At 37.4% G+C, this 24,193-nt stretch overlaps 1 protein-coding gene and 1 pseudogene across 5 annotated transcripts in view; one reads left to right on the forward strand and one right to left on the reverse strand.

The window, feature by feature from the left end:
- Nucleotides 1-4,400: 4,400 nt before the first annotated feature.
- XIAP (X-linked inhibitor of apoptosis) overlaps nucleotides 4,401-24,193 on the reverse strand; it is a 35,121-nt gene continuing 15,328 nt past the window's right edge. For 3 of the 5 annotated variants that reach the window (XM_037067017.1, XM_037067016.1, XM_037067021.1), the window contains 6 exons: nucleotides 17,356-18,264; nucleotides 15,878-15,977; nucleotides 15,351-15,429; nucleotides 14,568-14,610; nucleotides 10,432-10,632; nucleotides 4,401-6,064 (listed from right to left, as the gene is read on the reverse strand). In XM_037067017.1, the coding sequence (XP_036922912.1) occupies nucleotides 5,871-6,064; nucleotides 10,432-10,632; nucleotides 14,568-14,610; nucleotides 15,351-15,429; nucleotides 15,878-15,977; nucleotides 17,356-18,232 (1,494 nt within the window). In that variant the 5' untranslated portion in view covers nucleotides 18,233-18,264 and the 3' untranslated portion in view covers nucleotides 4,401-5,870. The remainder of the gene's footprint in view (nucleotides 6,065-10,431; nucleotides 10,633-14,567; nucleotides 14,611-15,350; nucleotides 15,430-15,877; nucleotides 15,978-17,355; nucleotides 18,265-24,193) is intronic. The other 2 variants (XM_037067020.1, XM_037067018.1) reach the window with 1 other exon arrangement.
- LOC119001602 (partitioning defective 6 homolog beta-like) lies at nucleotides 22,723-24,020 on the forward strand (annotated as a pseudogene).

The following is a 24,193-nucleotide window of genomic DNA, read 5'->3' on the forward strand; positions in this document are numbered from 1 at the left end:
CAATCCACTGAGCTATGCCAGCCAGGGCACACCCCAGTTTCTGATTCAGCAAGTTTGAGATGGGGCCCAATGATTTGCATTTTTAACAAATTCCCAACTGATGCAGATGCTGCTAGGCCCCAGACTGTACTTTGAGAACCAACCACTAAGTATCCTTACACCATTCAGTTCTCCTAACTTTTAATAAGTACATATAATTCTATAGCCTATAAGCAACTATAAATGAAATAGTGAGAAGATAATTTTAAAAAATAGTATTGCCCTGGCTGGTGTAGCTCAGTGGATTGAGTGCGGGCCTGAGAACCACACGATCGCCGTCTGATTCCCAGTCAGGGCACATGCCTGGGTTGCAGGCCAGTTCCCAGCGGGGGACTCACGAGAGGTAGCCATGCATTGGTGTTTCTCTCCTTCCCTTCCCCTCTAAAGATAAATAAAATCTTTTAAAAAAGACACAAATTAAAAAAGCCCAATGTATTGTTTAAAAAAATATCGATTTTGAGGAGGCATATTTACCTCAATAAAAGGAATAAAGATGATTTTAGTTCTTTAAATGTCCATTTAAATTCAATAACGTTGTAAGTTGAAATTCACACATATATGCAAAAAAACCCTTCTAATCTGGTATAGGTGCATAAGGTAATTTAGGAGAAATGACATAACATCTAGGATTTGCTCTCGAGTATGCCAGCAAAAAAAGGGAGGGGGTCCTAAAGGAAACAATATTGGCAAAAGATTGACATTTGTTGGAGCTGAATGATGAGTATCATGGAGTTTATTACACTTTCTACTTTTGTGTTAAGAAAATTTCTGTGAGAAAGCTTTGAAAATTCACATCTTCATCGATATTCTTTGAAAATGTAGTTGACATGTAAGAAGAAATGTGAACTGCATTTAAAACAAGGTCCTTACGGTAACCTCAGAAACGGTGGTAACATAGTCACTGTAAGAGACTAGACCTGAAACGCGGCTCCTGATCTAGAAATCCCCATGGTGGGCAGAAATAGTTAGGCTAAATAGCGACCTGAAATACCCACATCTAAACTCTCTGCCTTTAAGGATCCTTTATCCCCTTCCCTTTTTATGCTATCAGATTGCTTGCAGTTTCTGAAAATCTCTGGGTCACTGCCTCTATAGACCCACACAAACCCTTCTCTGCCACCTGCCTCAAAGGGACAGTGGCTTGTAGGATCCCTGCTTGTTCAAACTTTGTTATGGTGACTATACTGTCTTGAGACAACCAAGCCAATCTTTGTGGGGAGGGGAGTGTTAACTATGGTTTGTATTTTTATGCATTTTAAAAATCAACTTTTCACGCACTTACAGAATTCTATAAATTATCATGAAAATGGATGTCTTCTTTAAAAAAAAATGTTGAGTTGTGTACCTTAATACCTGGCTGAATGCCATAAGGTGTATTAAGAAGGTTACATTTTCGTATTTTCAGGAGGGCAATTTTTGGGGGAAAAGTACAACATATTACAAAGTAATAAGATAACATTTTAAAGAATAGTACTTTATTGAATACGTCTTATTCACAGAAAAATAAGCTTTAATCTATGACTGCCAGATTATGCAGTGGAAAGTAATTTTCTTAGTTTTCCATACTGATGGAAAGATTTCTACTAAATGAAAAAAGAAAGCCATAAAATTGTATTCACAAATATAGTACTCTATCTCAAAACATTTCACACAATTATTCACAACACTAATACAATGACATATCAATCAACCATTCATTCTCTCAGGTTAGATAAAGTAAAATAGCAATGAAAAAACACAAAATCTAACAAAAATTGCATACAAGCCTGTTACATCAAATCAAAAATGCAAATTTGTAACTAAGCACAGACAAAATGACAATATATACTTACACAGTAATTTTAAATGTTACATTAGTGATACTAAGAATGCAGTAAATGCAAAAAAATCTATACACATATCTGCAAACTTTAGACTTCAAAATAGATTCTTACCACCAAACATTAATGTAGTATTACAATTTGAAGATATATGTATTTAAGATTGTCCTATTGTATTAGCTATAAAGTGTCATTTAATACGTAGTGAAAGTTATGGTATAAAAGAAAAAATAGTTGAAAAATAAACTTTTCAGACCTCTCAGGAGAAGTAGCTTGTAGTTTTTCACCTTCGAACTAAGTCCCAGTCTTGACTGCCACTAATTAGCCATATAGCTTTGAACAAATCACTTCCCTTTTGAGCCTCAGTTATCTCATCTGTAAAATGAGGGGGATGAATTTGATGCTCTCTAAGGTCACTTCTAGCTTTAACACCCTATAATTCTATTATGCTGCCAGTGAAAGACTTTGTGCTAAGTATATGACTCAAATTGAAACTGATTATGAAGGTGGGAATAAGCCAATTGTTTCTATTGGGAAAGCTCAACTAAATTGGAGAATTTTTTTAAGTTTTAAACAAAAATTTAAATATCTTTAAGGACATAACCTATTTATTTATTGTAGTTTACATGTTAACTATGAGGAACACCAAAAAACACGAGTAAGAGTCACTGAGAGTTATCTACATTTTAGCCCACATTTCCAGAGTCAAGGCAAACTGGAAGGGTAACAGAGTATTAGGAAGGGGACTAGTATTTATAGCAGGTATTTCACATACCTGATCTTGAACTCTCACAAATGTAAGATAGGCATTAATCTCATTTCACAGATGAAGAAATGGCTTTCTTTTTTAAAAAGCAGACTTCATTAAAAATAACTACACCTGTCCAATATTCCCTCCCGTTTTCTTGTTTCTCTAATGGAAATGGTACACGACCAATCCCATTTCTCCCATCCCTTCACCCCCTCCTTCCATATTCAACATCTGAGTAACCAGGAAGTAAAACAATGATTTGGATCTAAAGGGTACAATACATGCAAATAATGCTGTGGTGGTAGTCTCCCATTCAGAGAGTTCAAGATACCAATTTAATCCACTAAAATGAAAAGAAGAAAAAAACCCATCAAAATTTAAATATGAGAACAACGAAAACACAGAAGATCATAATACAAAGGGCCACATCACATATACACTTACGACACCCACCCTACCTCATCTTAGACCCTAACCAAAGGGAAAAAAAGCAATACCACACACATAAAAACAAATCTAGCAAAAAGCGTGATATAAAGCTATTAATAAACTGGAATTTATGAACACTAACCCCATTTCTCAAAAATTAAGATAAAGCTTCTGGTAACATATCAAATTGTTATGAATAAAGATAACTATTACAAATAACCTGACTCTTCACATGACTAAACGTAGTAAAATAGGTGGTGACTTTGAAATGTTCATACACAAAAGGAATATCTACATGTAGGTACTGAAAACTGCTCTGAGAAGGGGAAGAAGAGATTTGGATCTGCTTATACTCTTGACCTTGCAAGTCATCATTTCTTGTGTGTTAGACAGGGAGAATCCAGTGCTTTTTAAAGTGGGAACACCAACATTGGTTAAGTCTTAAAAATTTATTTAAAAGGTGGAGTGCTGAGTGATTTAAGAACCTGAAGCAACAGCATTTCTAAACAATTCTTAAAATAAACTTGTTAGTCACATCAGCTTCATGCATTAAATTTCACAAGTCATGGGGAGAAAAAAAGGTCTTGCTTAATTCTAAACACATAAGTTTTAAAAGAAGAGTTTTAATGAACTGAGGCCCCCAGAACAGGAAAGACCTTATGTTAAAACAGTTCAATCCTTAGCCAACAATTACACTGAACTAACTACCTGACTTGGAGCTGATGTGTCCTGGAAAACACATTTTTAAAAACTTTTAACACTTTTCTCCCCTTGCAATTTCAATTTAAAGCTTAAACTATATATGCAAATTTTAATTTAGTAAATATATAATAGTAAAACAAAACAGGGCAGTCGTTTTAAAAATCCTCATTTAAATTTGCAATGCTTTAAATGAGTATCACTTAAAGTAATAATCAACAGAGGTTAGGAGAACATGACAACACTCTCTTAGAAAATACAACAATAATTATAATTTTTAAGTCTTAAATTTTTCTCTGCAGTAAAATGCTTCATTCATCTCTACAACAGGTTGTTGTGAGAATCTTGTAATTAAAGCCTGGGTGGGCCCTGGCTAGCATGGCTCAGTGGATTGAGTGCCAGCCTGTGAACAAAAAGGTTGCCAGTTCAATTCCCAGTCAAGGCACATGCCTGGGTTGCAGGCCAGGTCCCCAGTAGGGGGCACTCGAGAGGCAACCACACATTGATGTTTCTGTCCTTTTCCTCCCTCCCTTCCCCTATCTCTTAAAAAAAAATCCAATCTTTTAAAAAAAAGCCTGGGTGGGTATTCTGTGAAGGATTTTTAAACTTTTTAATCTATGTTGATTCTTATTCAAGTTTTATTTTGTCTTTAATATCTAAACAAATAATCTTATTTCCTTGTCAATAGCTTATAATTTCCAAGAGGTTTTTAAGGATCTTGAGAAAACATTTATTTCAGTTATCTACTACTATTACTAGTCAAGAAAACAAAAAATGTTAAGTAGAGGAAAGACATGACATTTTGTCTTATATACATCTTAATCATCCTAACAGCAAAAACTCACAGGAAACTTTACAATACAAGATTATGAGAATCTCAACATGGAAAGCTTTCACTACAACTACAAGCAGTGTACAAACATGCTTCTACTTTTACCTACGTAAGCTGACAGATGTTTAAAATACTGGGTTAACAAACATCTTTTAGTAAAGTGACTTAGGCAGGCTTAAACTAGCAAGGATTAAGGATGAATCCTTACTAATTAATTGGAAGATCTGAGACATATTTTATATTTCATTTTACAAAATCAGGAATATTTATTTTGAAACAAGAGAAGAAGACATGGTCTACCTGTCAGAAAACTACTACTCAGAAATATTTTTCATCCACAAAGCAGGACAAACATAAAGACATTTAAATTTCACATTGGTACCAAAAAAGGTTAACTGTCCTGCCCTCTTGGACTAGAAAAACTAAAGCTGAGCATTAAGTAGTTTTGCAGGCATTTGAACATGCCTAAGCCTTTAAATCAGTAAAATACTTTCTAAAAATTCTGATTACAAAAGTAACACATACTTACAAAAATTCAAACAAACAAAATGAAAAGTAGAAAGCAAAAGGCCCCTGTAAAGCCCCTCTGGGACCCACCCTCCCACCCCCTCAAGAGAAACCACATTTAACAGTTTGGTACCTATCTTTTCTAATATTCTGTTCTCTACATATATAAAATGCACACAACCTTCATTTGGATCATTCAATACATGTAGGCTAGATGGCATTGTATCATCAAATACCTTTTTAACAATGGCAAAATCACTGTGTAAAGTCATCCACCAAAGTATGTATGTATAATTTTAAAAGAAAATAGACAAAATCTAAAGCATAAAGACTAACATCTAAAAATAATGTCTATCTTTCCACCAGTGTGGAACAGTTCACTCCTTTTTCACACAAAACAAATTATGTGATTGGAGAGATTAACTCCAATCTCCACATTTACAAAGAATACTCCACGTGCTAGGCCTATCTGAAAAGAACGAAAAATTTAGTTAATTCACTTACACTTAGAAGCTAAGTCAGTGTACCACAAATACACATTGTGATCAGTTACAATATGATGCTTCTTAGTCTAGGGTTTCAATTAATAATAGAAAAAAAGAGGATAGATAATATAGCAAATATCCTGAAAATCCAGAAATTCAAATTTTAGATTGCCAACTATAACACTGCAGTTTACAATTTTTCTTCTTGGGAGAAAATGATAATGAATTCATTGCTGATTACTTAAATTTGGTTCACATCACACATTCAATCAGAGTAGTAAGAACATAATATGTCTACCGTAGTTAGATTAAGACATAAAAATTTTTTGCTTGAAAGTAATGACTGTGTAGCACATGGGACATTTATCAACTGCTTCAGCACATTGTTTACAAGTGACCAGATGTCCACAAGGAATAAAGACTACAGCAATATTTCTATCCATACAGATTTTGCAAAGCTTCTCCTCTTGCAGGAGCCTTAGCTGCTCTTCAGTACTAATCTCTGTACAAAGAGAAAAGAAATTAGTTAATTGTAGACTTCCTTAGTGGTTTAAATTCACTGAAACAATTTGAACCCCTACTATGTGCCAGACACCAATCAAGTATTGGGAGACAGGATGACTCACACATGGCATCTGCTCTTAAGAAGCTTGAATGCTAGTGGGAGAAAAGGAGGTGAGCTGAGGCAATGAAGGTAAGCACACAATACACAATGGTAAGTGCTCTAATAATGATACATACACCAAGTGCTCGGGGACAAGATAAAAGAACAAGTTCCTCTGTTGAGACTAGTTGGGGAAAGATTCATGGCTTGGCAGCTGCTGGATCAGGGGATCAGGGCAGCAGGGAAGTGGAGGAATAACATTTAAACTGGCCAGCAATTTGCCAGGCAGACAAGCAAGGGTTAGGTAAAAGTAGTGCCGCACAAAAAGGCTATGGCTTATTCCAGAAATGGAGGGTAGATTGGAGGGACACTTCTGAAGTGGGACAAGTAGGATTTGGCGAGTGACTAGATGTGAGGGATGAGAAAGAAACAAGAAACACAGTTGATTTGAATATTTCTAGTGTGGCTGACAAAGGGATGGTGATGCCAATAGGAAATATAAAAGGAGGTACAGGTCTGGGCGGTTCAAGATATTTTTGAGGTGTTTGCAGGATATCTATATAAAAATGTCCAGTAGGCAACTGGAGAGTCAAGTCTTGAGGTCAGGAGTCAGCATTACAGATAGAGATTTGGGTGTCTTCAGCATACGGATGGTACTGAACTACTTGCTTATTAATTCAGATTAGAATTAATAACATTTCCCAAACTAGATTTTGCGAAATGTTAACAAATATGCCACAAAAACCATGGTTTGTGGTCTTATATAACTGCAATGACAAAATCAACAGTAGCAGCAGTTAACAGTAATGTAACACTTATTACCATGTGCCAGGCACTATTCCAAATGCATTACATACTTTAGCAATCTTTGTAATCACTGTATACCAGTGATTTCTAAAGCTGGCCTTACATGAGAATTACCTGGGGCATTTGTAACAATAGATTCCTAGGCCCCATTCCCAAATCTAAAATATCTGGGGTTAAGCCCACTGGCATTTGGAAATCACTGCTTTCAAGTTCAGGGCCAAATAATGTAGTGTTATGTCCCCTCTTAGAAATTTGTAATGCATTTCCTTCTTTAATAATAGAGCTCCCTTTTCATGGCATGCCTTTTAAACTCCTAGGGAACACTATCATGAAAAGAGGTTTGGGAAACAGTGGTTTAATTTTATTCAACCAACACTTACTGAATGCCTAAATAGGTCTGGGCACTAGAGATACAACAATTACATATATAGACCTCAGCCCCCTAGTCATTCACAGACAAGTAAGGGACACAAGTAGCCAGGAAATTATAGTACAGTGTGATGATAAAGGTAGTTAGAATGTGTTAGGAAGAACACAAGAAGGGTGGAAGTGTGTGCATGTACGAACACATAAAGGGAAAGCCTCCTAGAGGAATAAACTAGAAAGAGGAGAAGGCCTCAGGGGACAGGGGAGTGGGAGAAGGGTGTTCTAGGTAGAGGAAAGCATGAGTAGGCTCCAAGAGAAGAGACAGAATAGGGCTGACATATCCACAGGTAAAGCTCGGGAACAGAATTTGAAGGGGAAACAGCATGAAATGAGGCTATAGAACAGGTTAGGAGGAGCCTAATCCTGAAGTATCCCGCAACCCGTGTAAAGGAGTTTGAACTTGATTCTCAGGGCCCTAGGAGCCAGTGAAGCGTTTTAACCCAGAGACGGATGTTCAAATTTGTGCTTCAGAAAGGTTTCCCTGACTAGGGGTGTAAGAAAGGATTGTTTATCTCCTGTTTCTTAAAAGGCAACCTCCTGGGCATAATGAAAACGAAAGGCCCAGAGACAAGAACATAAAGCACCTATGCTCAAGAAGCTTGTCTAATGGGCAGGAATAAAAAGCAAAGCAGTTCCAAAATAATGTCACAAGCGCTCTAAGAGTACTGAGTAGAGAAGTGGGAGCTCTGAACTCTGCTACAGGTCCTGGGGAAAACTTCACAGACATGACCTCTGCACTGAACCTTGAAGGATGAGTTAGTTCACAAGGTGGATTTAGGGAATGGGGGGAGGGCAGTGGGGAATGAAACTAGGTATAAAGACAGGGAAAAGGCATTCAAGACAAAGGAAACAACTTAAGGAAAGGGACAGCATTATAAACTGACTTACATCATATAACAGCAAGAATGAAATGCATATTCTTGCTAGTGTGACAACCAGTGATAAGCAGCGTGAGTTCAACCAGAAGAATATGAAAGAACAGAGCCACTTGGTTAAGGAAAAGCACTGAGCTGACGGGCTTTCTGCTGCCACTCGGAAGCAAAGGGTCTCGGAGATCAGGCAGCAGAAGCACAAAAAAAGCAAATGAGGAAAAACCCAAGCAGCTTGGTGGCTTTGTGTCCAACCCTCCTGCCCTTTACCTATGTGCCTGGAACCAGTCCCACCGTGCTCAAGTTCCCTCCTGTAGTGCTCCAAGGTCCCAGCACTGATGGCATTCCCTTTGCCTTGAGTCTATACTGGGTCTCTTTTGCTCTCCCTTCCCCCCAGATAGCTTCTGTTCCCATGAACCTTTCCTGGGGGATGAAGGGATTACCCCTCCCAAGTGTGTTTTAGTTCTGTGGGGTTTACCCCAAAGTATTAAAAGTAGCTTTGTAGTTTAAAAAAGGGAGGAAAACAATAAAGTAATTTATACATTACTTTTGGATGTGATGCTGCAGTGAGTAGAAAAGAACAATGAGCCAGATACCTAGAGTAGCCGGTTTTAGAGAGACAGACAGCAGAAGGCTGTGTGCCCAGGGCTGGCAGGAAGGGGAATGGGGAGTTGCTGTTTAATGGGTACAGACTTTCAGTTCTGTAGATGAAAAGGATCCTGGACACTGTGTGCACAACAGTGAATGTACTTAACACTACTGAACCAGAAACTTAAAAATGGTTCAGATGGTCAATTTTGTTATGTGCATTGTACCATAACTTTTTTAATTAAAAAAAGTAACATTGGACCAGAAGTCCAGAAACCTGAATTTCACCCCCAACTATCTGAGTGATCTTGGGCAACAGCACATCTGCACTTCAGTTTTCTCACTGAAGTAATGAAAGCTATATAATCTTTAAGGTTTCTCTGGGTTCTGATTGTTTGAGATTCCTTACATAGACTACAATGGAATGAAATGTCATGCCTACCAAACCCTGATATCAACTTGACTTTTTTCAGCATTGCATAGAACCCTTTACTTGAGATGGTGATGCTCTAGGCATAGATTCCCCCCCCCCGGATTAATAGTTTACCTCTGGTTATACTTCACTCTAGCCTTAACTGCTCATTTCATTTAAGTGTGATCATGTTATGTTATGGACTAAATGTGTGTCTCCCCAAAACTCTATTTGAAGCCCTAACACCCAATGTACTTGGAGACAGGGCCTTTGGAAGCAAATTAGGTTTAGATGAGGTCATGAGGGTGGGGCCCCAGGATGGGATCGATGTCCTTACAATAAAAAAATAAAAAATAAAAAATAAAAAAAGGAAGAGAAGCCAGAGCACTCTCCTTCATCCATGTGAGAACACAGAGAAGGCAGAGGCAGCCATCTGCAAGCCTGGAAGGAGTTCTCATCAGGGACCGTATCTGCCTGCATCTAGATCTTGGACTTCCCAGCCTCCAGATCCATGAGAAATAAATATCTGCTGTTTAATCCCACCTGTCTATGGTGTTCTGTTCCATCAGTCCAAGCAGACTCACGCACAATATTAAAGTTTTTTAAAAAGTCTTGCCCTGGCTGGCATAGCTCAGTGGATTGAGCGCGGGCCTGCGAACCACAGGATCGTGGTTCGATTCCCAGCCAGGGCACATGCCTGGGTTGCAGGCCAGTTCCCAGCAGGGGACTCATGAGAGGCAACCATACATTGATATTTCTCTCCTTCCCTTCCCCTCTAAAGATAAATAAATAAATAAATCTTTAAAAAAGTCCTTATTTGTTAGATACTTATTGAAGTATTCAAGGTAAATAATATATAGGAAGTCTAGGATTTACTGTGAAATAGTAGAGCAGAAAAAAACATTGGGGGAAGTCATGAAATAAGATTTGAAAAGTGCTAAGAATTACTGAAGCTGGTTGATGGGTACATTAGGGTTCATTACATTATCCTCTCCACTTTTGAAGATGTTGGACATTTTTCACAATAAAATGTTACAAAATGTTTATTCTAAGGGGGGGGGTGTGATAGGAGGGAAATTAATGGGTCACAAAGTCATATAAGATACTGTCCATAATGAAGCACTGTTAGATGCCTCTTGCTTTTTAAAACCAGCCCGGCATACCTTTCTGCAAGGAAGTCTGACTTGATTCATCTTGCATGTTGTCTTTCTGCACACTCACTAGATCTGCAACCAGAACCTCGAGTGATTTATAGTTGCTCCCAGATGTCTGAATTTTTTCCTCCATTATTTTCTTAATATCCCTGAAATTGAACCCCATTCGTATAGCTTCATGTACCATAGGATTCTGGAGGATGGTATCATCTGAAATGAAAATCGGTGAAGAAGAACACAGTTGAAACAATTATTTTCATGAACACAACTCAACACAAACTTTAGTTAAAAAAATTAAGCGGCAAGAAAAAAACCCCCAACAAACCAAAGCTGCTCTGAATAGAAGATTTTGAAATATTTAGGCACTGAAGGATCACTTTCAGAATTTTACAATAACTGAAAATGGAGTATTTTGTAGCACTATGAATTGAGATTAGATGCTTTAAAGACGTAGTGAAATGAAATAGTGCAAGATAAAGTAAAACAGGTAAGAAAAGTATTAAAAGCTTAAAAAATCTGAACATTTTTTAAATCAGATGTTCTAACAACCAACCTAAGGTACTTAAAGAGCAGATGTCTTCTTTACTGAGCCCCTAGCAATTATTTTGAAATAAATAAATAAGCAAATAAATAAAATGGGAAATGGGGGAACTCCTGGTGTGACTTTGAAAGTTATCAGTTTCCTATTTCTCAGACTTAGTTTCTATAGATAAGTGGGGTGAACTAGATGAGGCAAGGAAGCAAACCAAAACTCACTTTTATGATGCTCACAGTAGGATACAGTTATGTAAGGAAGTGCTAAAGAGGAAATTCATACCCACTCATTCATCAATTCCACTCTTGGGTATTAAAAATGATGCACATATACCAAAGACATACATAAGAATATTCATAGCAGCCCCAGACTGGAAATTCAAACATCATCAGGCAAATGGCTCAGTACATTATGCTATATTCAAACACTACACAGCAAGAAAGAAGAATGAACTAATGCCATAGACAACATGATGAGTCTTATAGAGTAAAATGTCATCACAATGATGAACCAGAGACAAAACACTACATACTGTATGACTACATTTATAAGATGTTCAAATCTAACCTATGGCAATAGAAGAATATAAACTTGGGGTGGATATTGATCAGGACATGTAGGGATTTGATTTTAAGAACAGTATGGTAGCCTTGGCTGGTGTAGCTCAGTGGATTGAGCATGAGCCTGTGCAGCAAAGGGTCACTGGTTTGATTCTCAGTCGGGGCACATGCCTGGGTTGCGGGCCAGCTCCCCAGTAGGGGACACATGAGAGGCAACTACACATTGATGTTTCTCTCCCACTCTTTCTCCTTCCCTTCCCCCTCTCTAAAAATAAATAAATATATATTTTAAAAAAAAGAACAGTATGGTAACAAAAGATATTTTCTAAGTAGGGAAGTAACTTAAGAGTTGTGTTTGATAAAAATTCTGTCAGGAGGTTAGAGTGCAAATAGAAGACCAGTTAAGAGACTGCTACAATAGCCTGGATGAGAAAGAAGGGCAGGAACCAAGACAGAACCAGTGAATTAGACAATATTAAAGAGGTGGAAATTATCAGACCTGGTGATTAATTAAATGTAGCATGATGAAGGAAAACAAAGAGCTTATAATGACTCAAATTATGGGGCAACTTTGTAAATCGTGATACTATTAACTAACACGGGGGGGGGATTGAGCAGGGCTGAATGTGTCTAAGTGGTTTTCAAAAGAGAAGCTGAATTTGAACTGTTTTTGAGATTTCTAGGTGGAGATGTCCAGAAGTCAGCTTCCCCCAATTTTTTTGCAGTTCCTTCTGTCCATCTGATTAGATATATTGATGGTTCCCTCATGTGATCTCTCCCCCCACTTTTTTAAAAAATAATCTCTCTGGATGCTTTCCCTACTACCACAATTTCACAGTCATTTATATGAGTTTGAAGTTTTAACATTCACCTACTTGGATATCCTGCCAGTACCTGATGGTCAACTTGCTGAAAACCAAAAGCAGGAACAATAGGATATCCACATGAAAGAGCATTAAATATACTGCTACCTAATACTATTCACAAAAATTAACTCAAAATGGATCAAAGACCTGAATGTAAGAGCTAAAACCATAGTACTCCTAGAGGAAAACACAGGTGATGCTGGATTGGGCAACTGCTTCTTAGATATGACTTCAAAGCATCAGCAACAACAACCAAAAAAAACCAGATAAATTCGACTTCATCGAAACTAGAAAGTTACATGCTTTAAAGAACACCAACAAGAAAGTGAAGACAACCTACAAGATGGGAGAAAATATTCGCAAATCATGTACCCGATAAGGGACTTACATATAAAAAGAACTAGAGTGTATAAAGAACTCTTACAATAATAAAAATACAAATAACCCAACCAAAAAATGGGCAAAGGAGATGAACAGACATTTTTCCAAAGAAGACATACAAGTGGCCACTAAGCAGGTAGAAAATGTCCAACATCATTAGCCACCTGGGACAGACAGACAGACAGACACAGACACACACACTGAGATACCACTGCATACCCACAGGACGGCTATAATAAAAAGACAAATAATTATAACTGTTCACAAGGACACGGAGAAACAAACTGGAACCCTCATACATTGCTGGTGGGAATGTAGTTTACCGAAAGATTAAACATAAGAGTTACCATATGGCCCAGCAACTCCATCCCTAAAAATATACCCAAGAGAATTAAAAACATATGTCCACGTAAAAACTTTTACATAAATGTTCACAGCAGCATCAGCTATGTCCACCAACTGACAAATGAATAAACAAGATTATCCATATAAATAGTTTTCCACCATAAAAAATACTCATATATGACTGCTACAAAATGGATAAACCTCAAGGCTGTTATGATTCCATTTAATAAGAAATATGCAGAACAGGCAAGCTCACACAGACAGAAGGAGATTAGTGGTTGCTTGGGGCTGGGGATATAGGGGCAGCAATGGGGGGTGACTGCTAACGGGTATGGGGTTTCTTGTTGGGGTTACAAAAATGTGCTGTAATTAAACAATAAGGATGGTTGCACAACCTTGTGAATATACTAAAAACACTAAAATCTATACTTTGTAATGGTAAAAATTTTGCTACATAAATTATCTCAATTAAAAAACATTAATCCCAAACCAAGAGTCTTATTAGTCATAAAAAGAATGAATAGTATGCATGGTAAAGATGATTATCAAGAAATGTTATACTCTTTGTTTCTGGATAATTTAAAAAATACAGGCTGGAATAAATGATTTCTTAAATTCTATTATTTATTCCCATTACAAAAGCCTTATAAAAGTGGCTCTTCTCAAGCATATTTATAAATACATATAGTATTCTCTTGCTGTGAGTATAGAATGTGGGGAATCACCAGACATATTCTAAATTAAACTTTCTACTATTTTCGAAACAAGATGCCTCAGTTCAGAATGAGGGCTGTAGTGTGACGCAGGGTTCGGAAGACCTTGTTTACAGTCCTAGCTCCACCAATGATCTGTAATCAAACTGCAAACACGTCACTTAACCTCTCTGACTGTTTCTTCATCTGAAAAGTGGGGATAACAACATCTTCTTCACTGAACATACTACCTTTCTCTGCCCACTTTCTGGTTTTTTAAAATGTCTATGATGAATAAATAATCTTTGTGATAAAACGTCTACCTCTCTGTGAAGTAATAAGAGATACACAAACCCAACTGTACCCCTCTGTGAAGACGGGAAAGGCACAACGATGGCATAGAATAAACAAGCAGGCAGGTTAGGGCTGAGCATGATGATGGCACGTTAGCAGAGCACTGGATTCACGACCCTCGTTAATCCAGAAGTGGTGATGAAGCCCCAGAAGTGGTGATGGCCAGCTTGTAGCTGCTCCTCCCAAGCCTGGAACGCTAACTGTCCAACTTCCAAAGGAATGTTCTGTATATATAAATATCTTACTGAAATCTATAGGCATGTCATTACTTCTTCAATTTATAGCAAATCTCATCTCAAACAAATGCACCTTGGTGAACCTGAAAGAGTATGTTTACCTTTCTACATTATAAATAACAAGTATAAGTTGGTAATGAAATTAAAAGCATATTTATTATAATAAGCATATTTACCAATTTTTTTAGTTAGTGATGGTGTTTTCTCATCATTTCTTCCCTAAAATAGAAATATAAATTGTAAGTTAAAAACACATGGACAATAACTAAGGTGGGGGGCAGAAATGGGAGGGAGGTGGGGAGCACTGAGGGGGCAGGGCTGGGAATATAAGACAGAAAACTGTACTTGAACAAGAACTAAATAAAAATTAAAATTAAAAAATTCTTTTTGGTAGAAGGCAAATTACTTACTCTGAAAAGTTACAGTAATCACTAATTAAAAACTGGCTTTATTCCAACTCAACATATGAATATATACAAGGGGTACAGGCCAATGAAGCTAGAAGGAAGCTAAAAGGTCATCTAACCCAACCCATTCACTTTACAGATAAGAAGCTGACATTCAGGGAGTTTAAACAACTTGACTGAGGCAATATAGTTGATGGCAGAACCATAATGGTGACTGTGCTCTCCCAGAGTTGTACTCATAAGTAGTTTAAAACTATTTATGAGTACAAAACACAACGCACAAAAGTCACATTCCAGAAGGCTGAGAGATTAAAGTATTTTTGCTCTTCAAGCTCATTTTTTGCCTACAGTGATTTTAAATCAGTTCATCCCAATCCGCTTTCACCAATTTGCTTCAGGTTAAGAATAACAAGCACTTTTCAAGATCTCCCTTTTAAAGCTCACCATACATTATTAATTTAAAATGCAACACTGTGAATTTTACACCAAGTAATCACTGTAAAACAAATTACATAGTATCTGAAAATACATATTCCACAATATTTGACTTACCACAGACTCTTCAAGTAAGTGGGTTAAATGAATATTGTTTACATATTCTTGCCCCTTCTCTTCTAACAGATATTTACACCTAAACAAGAAGGTTCAACTTTAGTAGCTGGAAAATTAGCAAAGTGTATGATATCATCTCCATCATCTTAACTCCATTAACTTACTTTTCAGTATTTCTAAGGAGCCACAAAATGCTCCCTTTGTTGTGCTACTTATTGTGGGTTCTTTTGTATCCATTGTAAAAAAGCCTACTTCCAACAACAACTAAAGTATACATTCCTAATTTGGTGTTTAGAAATGGAATCCTCTGAATGTCATAAATACAATATACAAGTAATGAATGTTTTTGTCACCAGAGATGGCTTAGGCGTTTTTTCCCTATAAAGTAGGTGACCCCATTTTTATAAACCTGGTGTGAATTTCAAGGCTTGGGAAGGCAAAAATAGTTGAGGTGAAAAGCTATTCAAGTCTTCCCACTGTACACTGTCCAGCCTGGCTGTTATTGAATGAACATTTAAATACCTTACCCTGGAAACCACCTAGCGTGTTCTTCCCAAGGGTCTTCACTAGGCTTCCAATCGCTGAGACCTCCGCCACAATGAAAGCACTTGACTCTATCACCTTCACCTAAGAAGACACACAAGTAAAACTACATGTTATTTTATACAATTAGAAGCTTACACAAAAATACCCCTTTTTTAACGCCATGAAATTAAGCACTTCTAAGTTACATAAAAATTTATAGGTTAAAAAGACATTCACCTTGGGGGAAGTTGGGGGCCATGGGATCTAACAAAAAAGAAAAGGAACTCATGGACATGGAAGACAGGGTGGGGATTGGGGGGAAGGAAAGGGTGGAGGTAGAGGAGGGTATAAGAGGAATAAATGGTAATGGAAAAAGACAAAAAATAAACTATTAAAAATACATTCAAACTCACATCTAAGTAATAGATATGATCATTTGAGGAGGAAATACACATTAAATTCACTGATTCAACTTGAGGTATTTTATAGAACAAAAATAAAACTGCCCAATTTTTATGCAGAAAATTACAATTGTTACATTCTTTTTAAACATATCTCATTTGGAGCCCAAAGTTTACTTTTTCAAATTCTAAAACTTTAATAATAAAGTTTAATGCATAATGAAATTACAAGATAAGTTTCTCTAAGATTACAGCTTTATGACACCAAAACCTATCACACTATGTACGTAAATTATTAAATAATTGATGCAGCTCTTCCTGACATGCCCATGGTAGTCCATTTGACAAGTGCTCATTTGAAGCAAAAAGGCATTATACAGGGCAGCTTTCAAATATATAGTCTCTGTACAAAAGACAGATATAATTTTTTTAAAGATTTTATTTATTTATTTAAATTTAGAGGGGAAGGAGAGAGGGAGAGAAACATCAATGTATGGTTGCCTTTTGCACATCCCCTGCTGGGAAACGGCCTACAGGGAACTGGCCTGCAACCCAGGCATGTGCCCTGACTGGGAATTGAACTGTGATCCTCTGGTTCACAGGCCTGTGCTCAATCCACTGAGCTACACCAGCCAGGGCTGACAGATATAAATTTTAATATCGGCCAAACTAAACTCTTTAATATTAACTTTTCTTATTTTCTTAAGAGGTGAAGAAGAGAAAATGCATTTAATATATGTACTGAGCACATAGAGTAGGCACTCAATAAATTATAGTTAGTATTACTACCCAACCCATTCTTTTATCAGGGACACCTACCATCTTTTGCATGTTATCGTTCTCCAAAAAACAATTACATGAAGATAAACATGACTCTTAATATAGTACTCCTTTTCATATAAATTCAGTGGTCACATTACATATTCAACATATGGGTTAACAGAATTCGTGATATAATCATGCCACTCTACACCTAAATATTTAATAGTTCAGGGGAGCTAAAGGAATGCATTTACTTTTTAGGAGCCCTGGAACAGTTGGAAAGTTATTTATTAGCCTGATTTTATAATAAGGTTTACCTAAAGCATAAAATCCAGCTCTTGCAAGCTGCTCCTTGTTAACAGAGTACATCCACATCCCAAAAGTAATGATCCGTGCTTCATAATCTGCCATGGCTGGATTTCTTGGAGAATTTGTTGAATTTGGGGAATTCCTATCAGAACTCAGGGTATCAGATTCACTTCGAATATTAACATTCCGGCCCAAAACAAAGAAGCAATTAGGAAAATGTCGCCTGTGTTCTGACCATGCGCGGTCATGAGGTTCCCAATTCTTTAGTTTTCCACCACAACAAAAGCACTGCACTTGATCATCAACACCTGTATAGTAGAGCCCAGCACTAGCTAACTCTCTTGGGGTTAAATGGGCATAATCTGGCCAGTGCTGAAATGACTTTAATCTAGCTTCTTCACTACACATGGCAGGGTACCTCGGGTAGATGGTGTCAGACAGATCTACAACCTGTCCAGTTCTCAAAAGATAGTCTGCGTGAGTCTCAGAGGGCCTGTCTAAAGCAAAATGGTTTCTGTTCCCCAGATAATTTTCAGCTTTGTACTGACCATTTTGGGTACCAGAATTTGCAGGTTGCGCAGCATTATTTTCAAAATAAAAGCTCTTGATAAATCTGCAATTTGGGGATACTTTCCTGTGTCTTCCAACTGCTGAGTCTCCATATTGCCATCTATCTACTGCTGCGTGACAACTAAAGCACCGCACAGTGTCTCCTTCACCAGTATACAGAAAACCAGCTCGTGCTAGTGTTGATGCTGAAACAGGACTACTACTTGGAAAATTAGCAAAAGTTTTTAATCTATTAAACTCTTCTACAAATTCTTCATCTTTATCGATGTCTGCAGGTACACAAGTTTTAGATCCTTCAAAACAGTTAAGAGTCATCTTCTCTTGAAAATAGGACTTGTCCACCTTTTCTAAAAAGAGAACATTACATTAGGAAATCCAAAATGTGAAACACAGGCAATCACTTTTGATATTAGGAACTAAGAAATTACTTACTGATGACATAAAATTATATAATCTCTAAGAAACATTCTAAATCTAAATACTTGAGCTCAAGTCTTAAAGTTAAAACTGGCAATTTTGTTTTCTTTTAGAAGAAAGCAATATTTAAGCAAGTAGTATTCATTTTAAGTGCTTATTTTACATAAATATAGAAACTGTGATGCAGAATATATTAAAATTAACCATGTGAAATCATTAATTAGGAAAACCATGAAAGAAGCATAAAGTATGCAGATTTTTAAAACCTATGCATAATTGTTATAATGGATCATTATATATTCAAGGCATCAAAGTTCAGTTTCTACAAAATTTTAAAAAGGAATGTTCAGAATGCTAATGAATTAATTTTTAATATTTCTTTGCTTTTTGTTTGATAAAAGATAAGTTATTCACAATATTGGTTCCAATGGGTTCTTCAAGAACATCAAAAGTTTCTGATTTTCATGTGTAAACAAAGAGGACATTTTTTGGTTGGAATTGGAGGATTTTAGCTGTATATAATAGTGCCCTCTAGATGGTGGCTCAGGAGGAAAAGTAAGTATGTGTAGTTGCTTTTGCTACCAACTTCCCATGGTTAAGGAACTATCTATGCAAATGTTAAGTACTACTACAGCCTCATTAGATCTGGCAAATTATAGCTGTGTAACATTTAACCCAATGAAAAAAAAACCTCAAAGGGAAGTAGTTGGGTTATGAGAAATATGGCCAGTTATTTATCCTCCTAACCTGGATACTTTTTAAAGTGAAAAGTGATGCTACTAACAATTACCCTGGGACAATAGGCATAAAAATCAGGGAGGCAACCTTGATTCTCTGAATCTCACACAGTTCCTAACACTATATGTACTCTGTACATGTTTGTGAAATGCAAAATAAAAGAATAGTCACAACGATGCTGTCTCTACTTCATCTGTGCATTAATTGATTTCTTGGGAATAACCAATTCTTTTGGCATTATGTTGGCACAATATGTCTTGGAACATCACCCCTCTTAGAACACTGTTCAACACAAGGCTTCTCTGTCTTGCAGGCTGGCAATGGATATCAGTCTTTCTGGGCCTTGTCAATTTATAATGGTATTAATTCATATATACCTAAAGAGCTGAGTTATAAGCTGCATACAACAATTTTTAGAAGATTGTCTCCATGACTTTTGATTATCGCTTCTCAGATATCTGAAAACATTGACACTAGCTTTCAAGACCCTTTATGTTGAATCAGCATAAGCTGAATGAAAAGAAACAAGATTCAAAGAAACCAAGGGTAAATGATAGCCTAATAAGATAATAAAAAAAAAGATTTTATTTACTTATTTTTAGAGAGAGGGGGAGGGAGGAAAACATTGATGTGTGAGAAATATCAATCAGTTGCCACTTGCATGCTCTGCAACTGGGGACCTGGCCTGCAACCCAGGCATGTGCCCTGACTGGGTATCAAACCAATGACATTCCAGTTTGCAGGCCAGTGCTCAGTCCACTGAGCCACACCAGCCAGGGGTAATGAGATAAAATTTAACAGAGATGTGTGTAAAGTTTTATATTATGATTTTAAAAAATCTGTTGCACAACTAAAGAAGATTGAAACTTGGTTGGAAAGACGTTACATGAAGGCAAAGCAGATTAAAATCTTGGGATTTTAGTTAATTACCAATTCACTATGAGCCAACATTACATGACTGATAAAAACTTAAAGCAACTCCAGGCTGCATTAATGTCCATATGTGCAACATCCAGAGCCAATTCAGCTACACTTTGTCTATTATTTTAAGTTCTGAACAAATTTAGAAGGGATGTTAACAAAGTGTAATGTCCCTAAAGAGCAATCCAGATGATGAAAATGGTGTCCTATCAGCAATAGTTGGATGGAGCAGAAAGTGATTACCTCAAAGGGAAAAAAATTGTGAGGGGAGGGGTATAGAGGATATAATAACTATGTTTAGATATCTAAGACACTGTCATGTAGAAAAGGGAACCAAATTCTGTGAAGCTTGAGAGCAAAATTAAAATAAAGAAAACTATAGGCTGTCAACTTTAATCCAATACAAGGATGAACAGTTAAAATAATCAATAGCAGTACAGCCCTGACTGGTGTGGCTCAGTGGGTTGGGCATCATCCCGCAAAGCAGAAGTCGCTGGTTCGATTCCCAGTCAAGGCACATGCCTGGGTGGCAGGTTTGGTCCCCGATTTGGGCACGTATGAGAGGTGACTGATCTATGTTTCTCATATCAATGTTTCTTTCCCTCTTTCTCACCTCCCTTCCATCTAAAAGTAAACTAAAAAAATAATCTTTAAAAAATGGCAGTACAAAATGAACTGGATTGCCTTATAGAATATGAGTTCCTCCCACCACTGGAAGATACTTCAGCATGGACTATGGGCAAGTATTAAACATTTCCAAGTCTGTAATTACCCTGAAGAATTAATGCTCAGTACAATCCATATGAAAATTACCTTCTGAGATGTTTTATTCCTCAGGTCAATCAAAATAGAAGTACAAAATCAACAATCTATCCTCATTTCACAATTGTGTATATTTTATATGGTTTAAGCAGCCACCCTATTTGAGATATTATATAAAACTCCATCATTCAATACTGGTGGGACAATCTGTTTGAAGCTTCCAAGAGGAGACCTCATTTTCCCAGGGTGGCGAGTGTGTGTGTGTGTTATTCCCCAGCTAATAGTTTAGATTTCAGTTTTGAAAAGTAGATATCTATTCAGAAGCCTTCAACTGAACATTACATATGTTATCAGAGTGAAAGCTTTTGGAGAAAAGTGAAAAAATGAAATTACCAGCCCTGGCTGGTGTAGCTCAGTGGATTGAGCACAGCCCTGTAAACCAGAAGTTTGTGGGTTTGATTCCCAGTCAGGGCACACACCTGGGTTGTGGACCAGGTTCCCCTTTTGGGGGCACATGAGAGGCAACCAATTAATGTTTCTCTCCTACACTGTTCTCTCTCCGCCCCCTCTTTTTCTCTCCCTTCCCCTCTAAGAAGTAAATAAATAAAGGAAATGAAATTTAAAAAACGAAATTATCAGAGAGGTTAAGAGTGGAAGGGAGAAAGATGACTGACAAAAACCATAAAACTTGGGTTTGGAGGAAGGCACCAAAAGAAAGGGTAAGAGGACTTTTAAAAACATAGTTTACCATAGGATCTTACCTATAAGTGGAACCTAACCAACAAAACAAACAAGCAAACAAAATAGAACCAGAGACATTGAAATTAAGAACAAACTGACAGTGACCAGAGGGGGTGGGGGAGGGAATAATGGGGGGGAAGGGAGAAGGGTCATCAAGGAACATGTATAAAGGATCCATGGAAAAAAACAAATGGGGGTAGGATCGAAGGTGGGAGTGGGGATGGCTGGGGGTGGGGGAGTGGTGGGGACACTCCAGAAAATAAGAGACAACTGTACTTCAACAACAATAAAATAATCTAAAATAAAATAAAACAAAACAAACAAAAAAATAGCCCTGGCTCGTATAGCTCAGTGGATTGAGCACGGGCCTGCGAACCACACAATTGTGGTTCGATTCCCAGTCGGGGCACATGCCTGGGTTGCAGGCCAGTTCCCAGCAGGGGACTCACGAGAGGCAATCATACATTGATATTTCTCTCCTTCACTCCTTCCTTTCCTCTCTAAAATAAATAAATAAATAAAAATTAAAACCCAAAAAACAAAAAAATAGTTTAAGTGAAATGAAGGCGGGGAAGATGATATTTAGCAAGTAAGTATATACGGAGCACAGGAATTGGGAATACAGAAGCAAATAGGGTATAGGTATTGGAGAAGGGTGATAAAAAAACCCATGGATGTGAAAATGTCTGAATGCAATAAAGTATGCTGAGATAGTAAGGCTTCTTCATGAAAGCATATTCAGCCTTTTTAGTGGGTAAGCAGAAAGGTAAGAAGGCACAAAGAAGACAGTCAAAGGAAGCTTTAATATAAATGAGCTAAACAAAAATCCTGAGAGAACCATGCTTGGGGAAAAAATGGCCCTATGGTAGCAAACATTGGCAAAACAAAGAACCAGGAAGTAGTGTTACATGTTAACATGAAGGGCATGGAAGATTTCAAGATGTGAGGTGTGTTTAAAATATACATATACATACAGCCTAGTCAACTAGATAAAGAGAGCCATGGGCAGGGGCCAAGGAGAGGAGGTTGACTGCTAATCCAGCAATAATATGGGAATAAAGGAAGTTGGAGGACAGAGAAAACACACACACAAAAGACCCACCTACCTGGCATCTGAATATAATACAAAAGCTTGTTTTCCCAGGTTTTTCTTATTAAATACATGAAACAAAAGCCATTTTAATGGGAAATAATATAAAATAGGATGTACATTAGACTGCTACCGCATGAAAACATACACTCATGGACAAGACCTGGAAGGTAATTTTTTAAACCCTCACCAGAGGACATGCTTATTGATTTTAGAGAGAAAGGGAGGGAGGGAGGGAGGGAGGGAGGGAGAGAGAGAGGGAGAGAAACACTGATGTGAGAGAGAAACATTGCTTGGCTGCCTCTCATACATGCCCCAAACTGGAGACTGAACCCTCATCCATTTGGTTTACCGGACAACGCTCCAACCAACTGAACTAACACACTGGCCAGGGATGAAAGGTTTTTTTTTTACATTAGTCTGCATACATTTTTAAAAAGACTTTATTTACTTTTAGAGGGAGGGGGAAAGGGGGGTAGAGAAACATCGCTTGGTTGCCTCTCACACGCCCTCAGCTGGGGACCTTGCCCAAAACACAGGTATGTTCCCTGACTGGGAATCGAACAGGTGACCTTTGGGTTCAGAGGCCAGCACTCTAGCTTCCTCCCTTTCTAAAAATAAATAAATAAAATCTTTAAAATAAAAAAGAAAGCAACAGACAACAGTGCCTATATAAACATGCTAAAGAAGTAAAATGTTTTAATCAATATACGGTGTTCTGTCAAGCACAGAAAAAAGCCATATCCAGTCACTGGTATGCTCTAAGACTTTATATCTGTTTTTTATTACAGATGTTGATATTCGCCCAGAAACACACTGTAGGGTTAGTTCATCTTTAAATACAACACCAGACATTCCCTAGCACTCTATAGCTGGAATGGTTTCAGTCTAAGGGAGATAACACATGGCTTAGAAAGGTCCCAGGGATCTCTTTACACCCTAAGCTTGTTCCAGGAGGTCTGGCCCCCAGGACAAGTCTACTGGCTGTTAATGATGACGCAGAAGTTTCAGGGTAGAGTTTTGATCAAGTAACAGACACGATGATTGCTAACAGCTGCAACCTTGTCAAAACAGCAAGACAAATCAGGAGAACAATATTAGGAACAGTAGGACTTCTGACAGCTCCAGCAAACCCACTGATAGTAGTCTTCTAGGCTATCTACAGCAGACTGAACTGAACATTGAGCCAAAGGATGAAGAAAGTGATGAAGAAGCTGACGTTATTATTGAAGATAACAGTGTACGCCACAGAAGATTCCTACCTTGGAATAGTTGACACAAATAAAACAAACTTAGTTTTGAGTCTGGACAGAAGGTTTTATTCCTTCTAATTCACTGAGTTTAGTATCCCTAGCAAGTGGTGCAAACAGAGAATTTGAAACACGCTCCAGATTAAAAAAATAACTCTTAGAACATGGAACAATTATAACATGAGGAAAAAATTGATTGGATGTTTTCTGAATGAGGCTGTCACAGGACTTGTAAATTTGGCTAGTTCAAGAGCTTTTAAACCCCTGATCCAATGCTCTGGAATAGGCATAAGAACAATAATGTTGCAAGTTAAAATATAGAAATAAATAGAAATAGAAAGTAGATTAGTGATTGCC

The sequence above is a fragment of the Sturnira hondurensis genome, unplaced genomic scaffold (genome assembly GCF_014824575.4).
Source record: "Sturnira hondurensis isolate 20B ecotype Veracruz unplaced genomic scaffold, ASM1482457v3 Scaffold0016960, whole genome shotgun sequence".
NCBI classification, from domain to species: Eukaryota; Metazoa; Chordata; class Mammalia; order Chiroptera; family Phyllostomidae; genus Sturnira; species Sturnira hondurensis.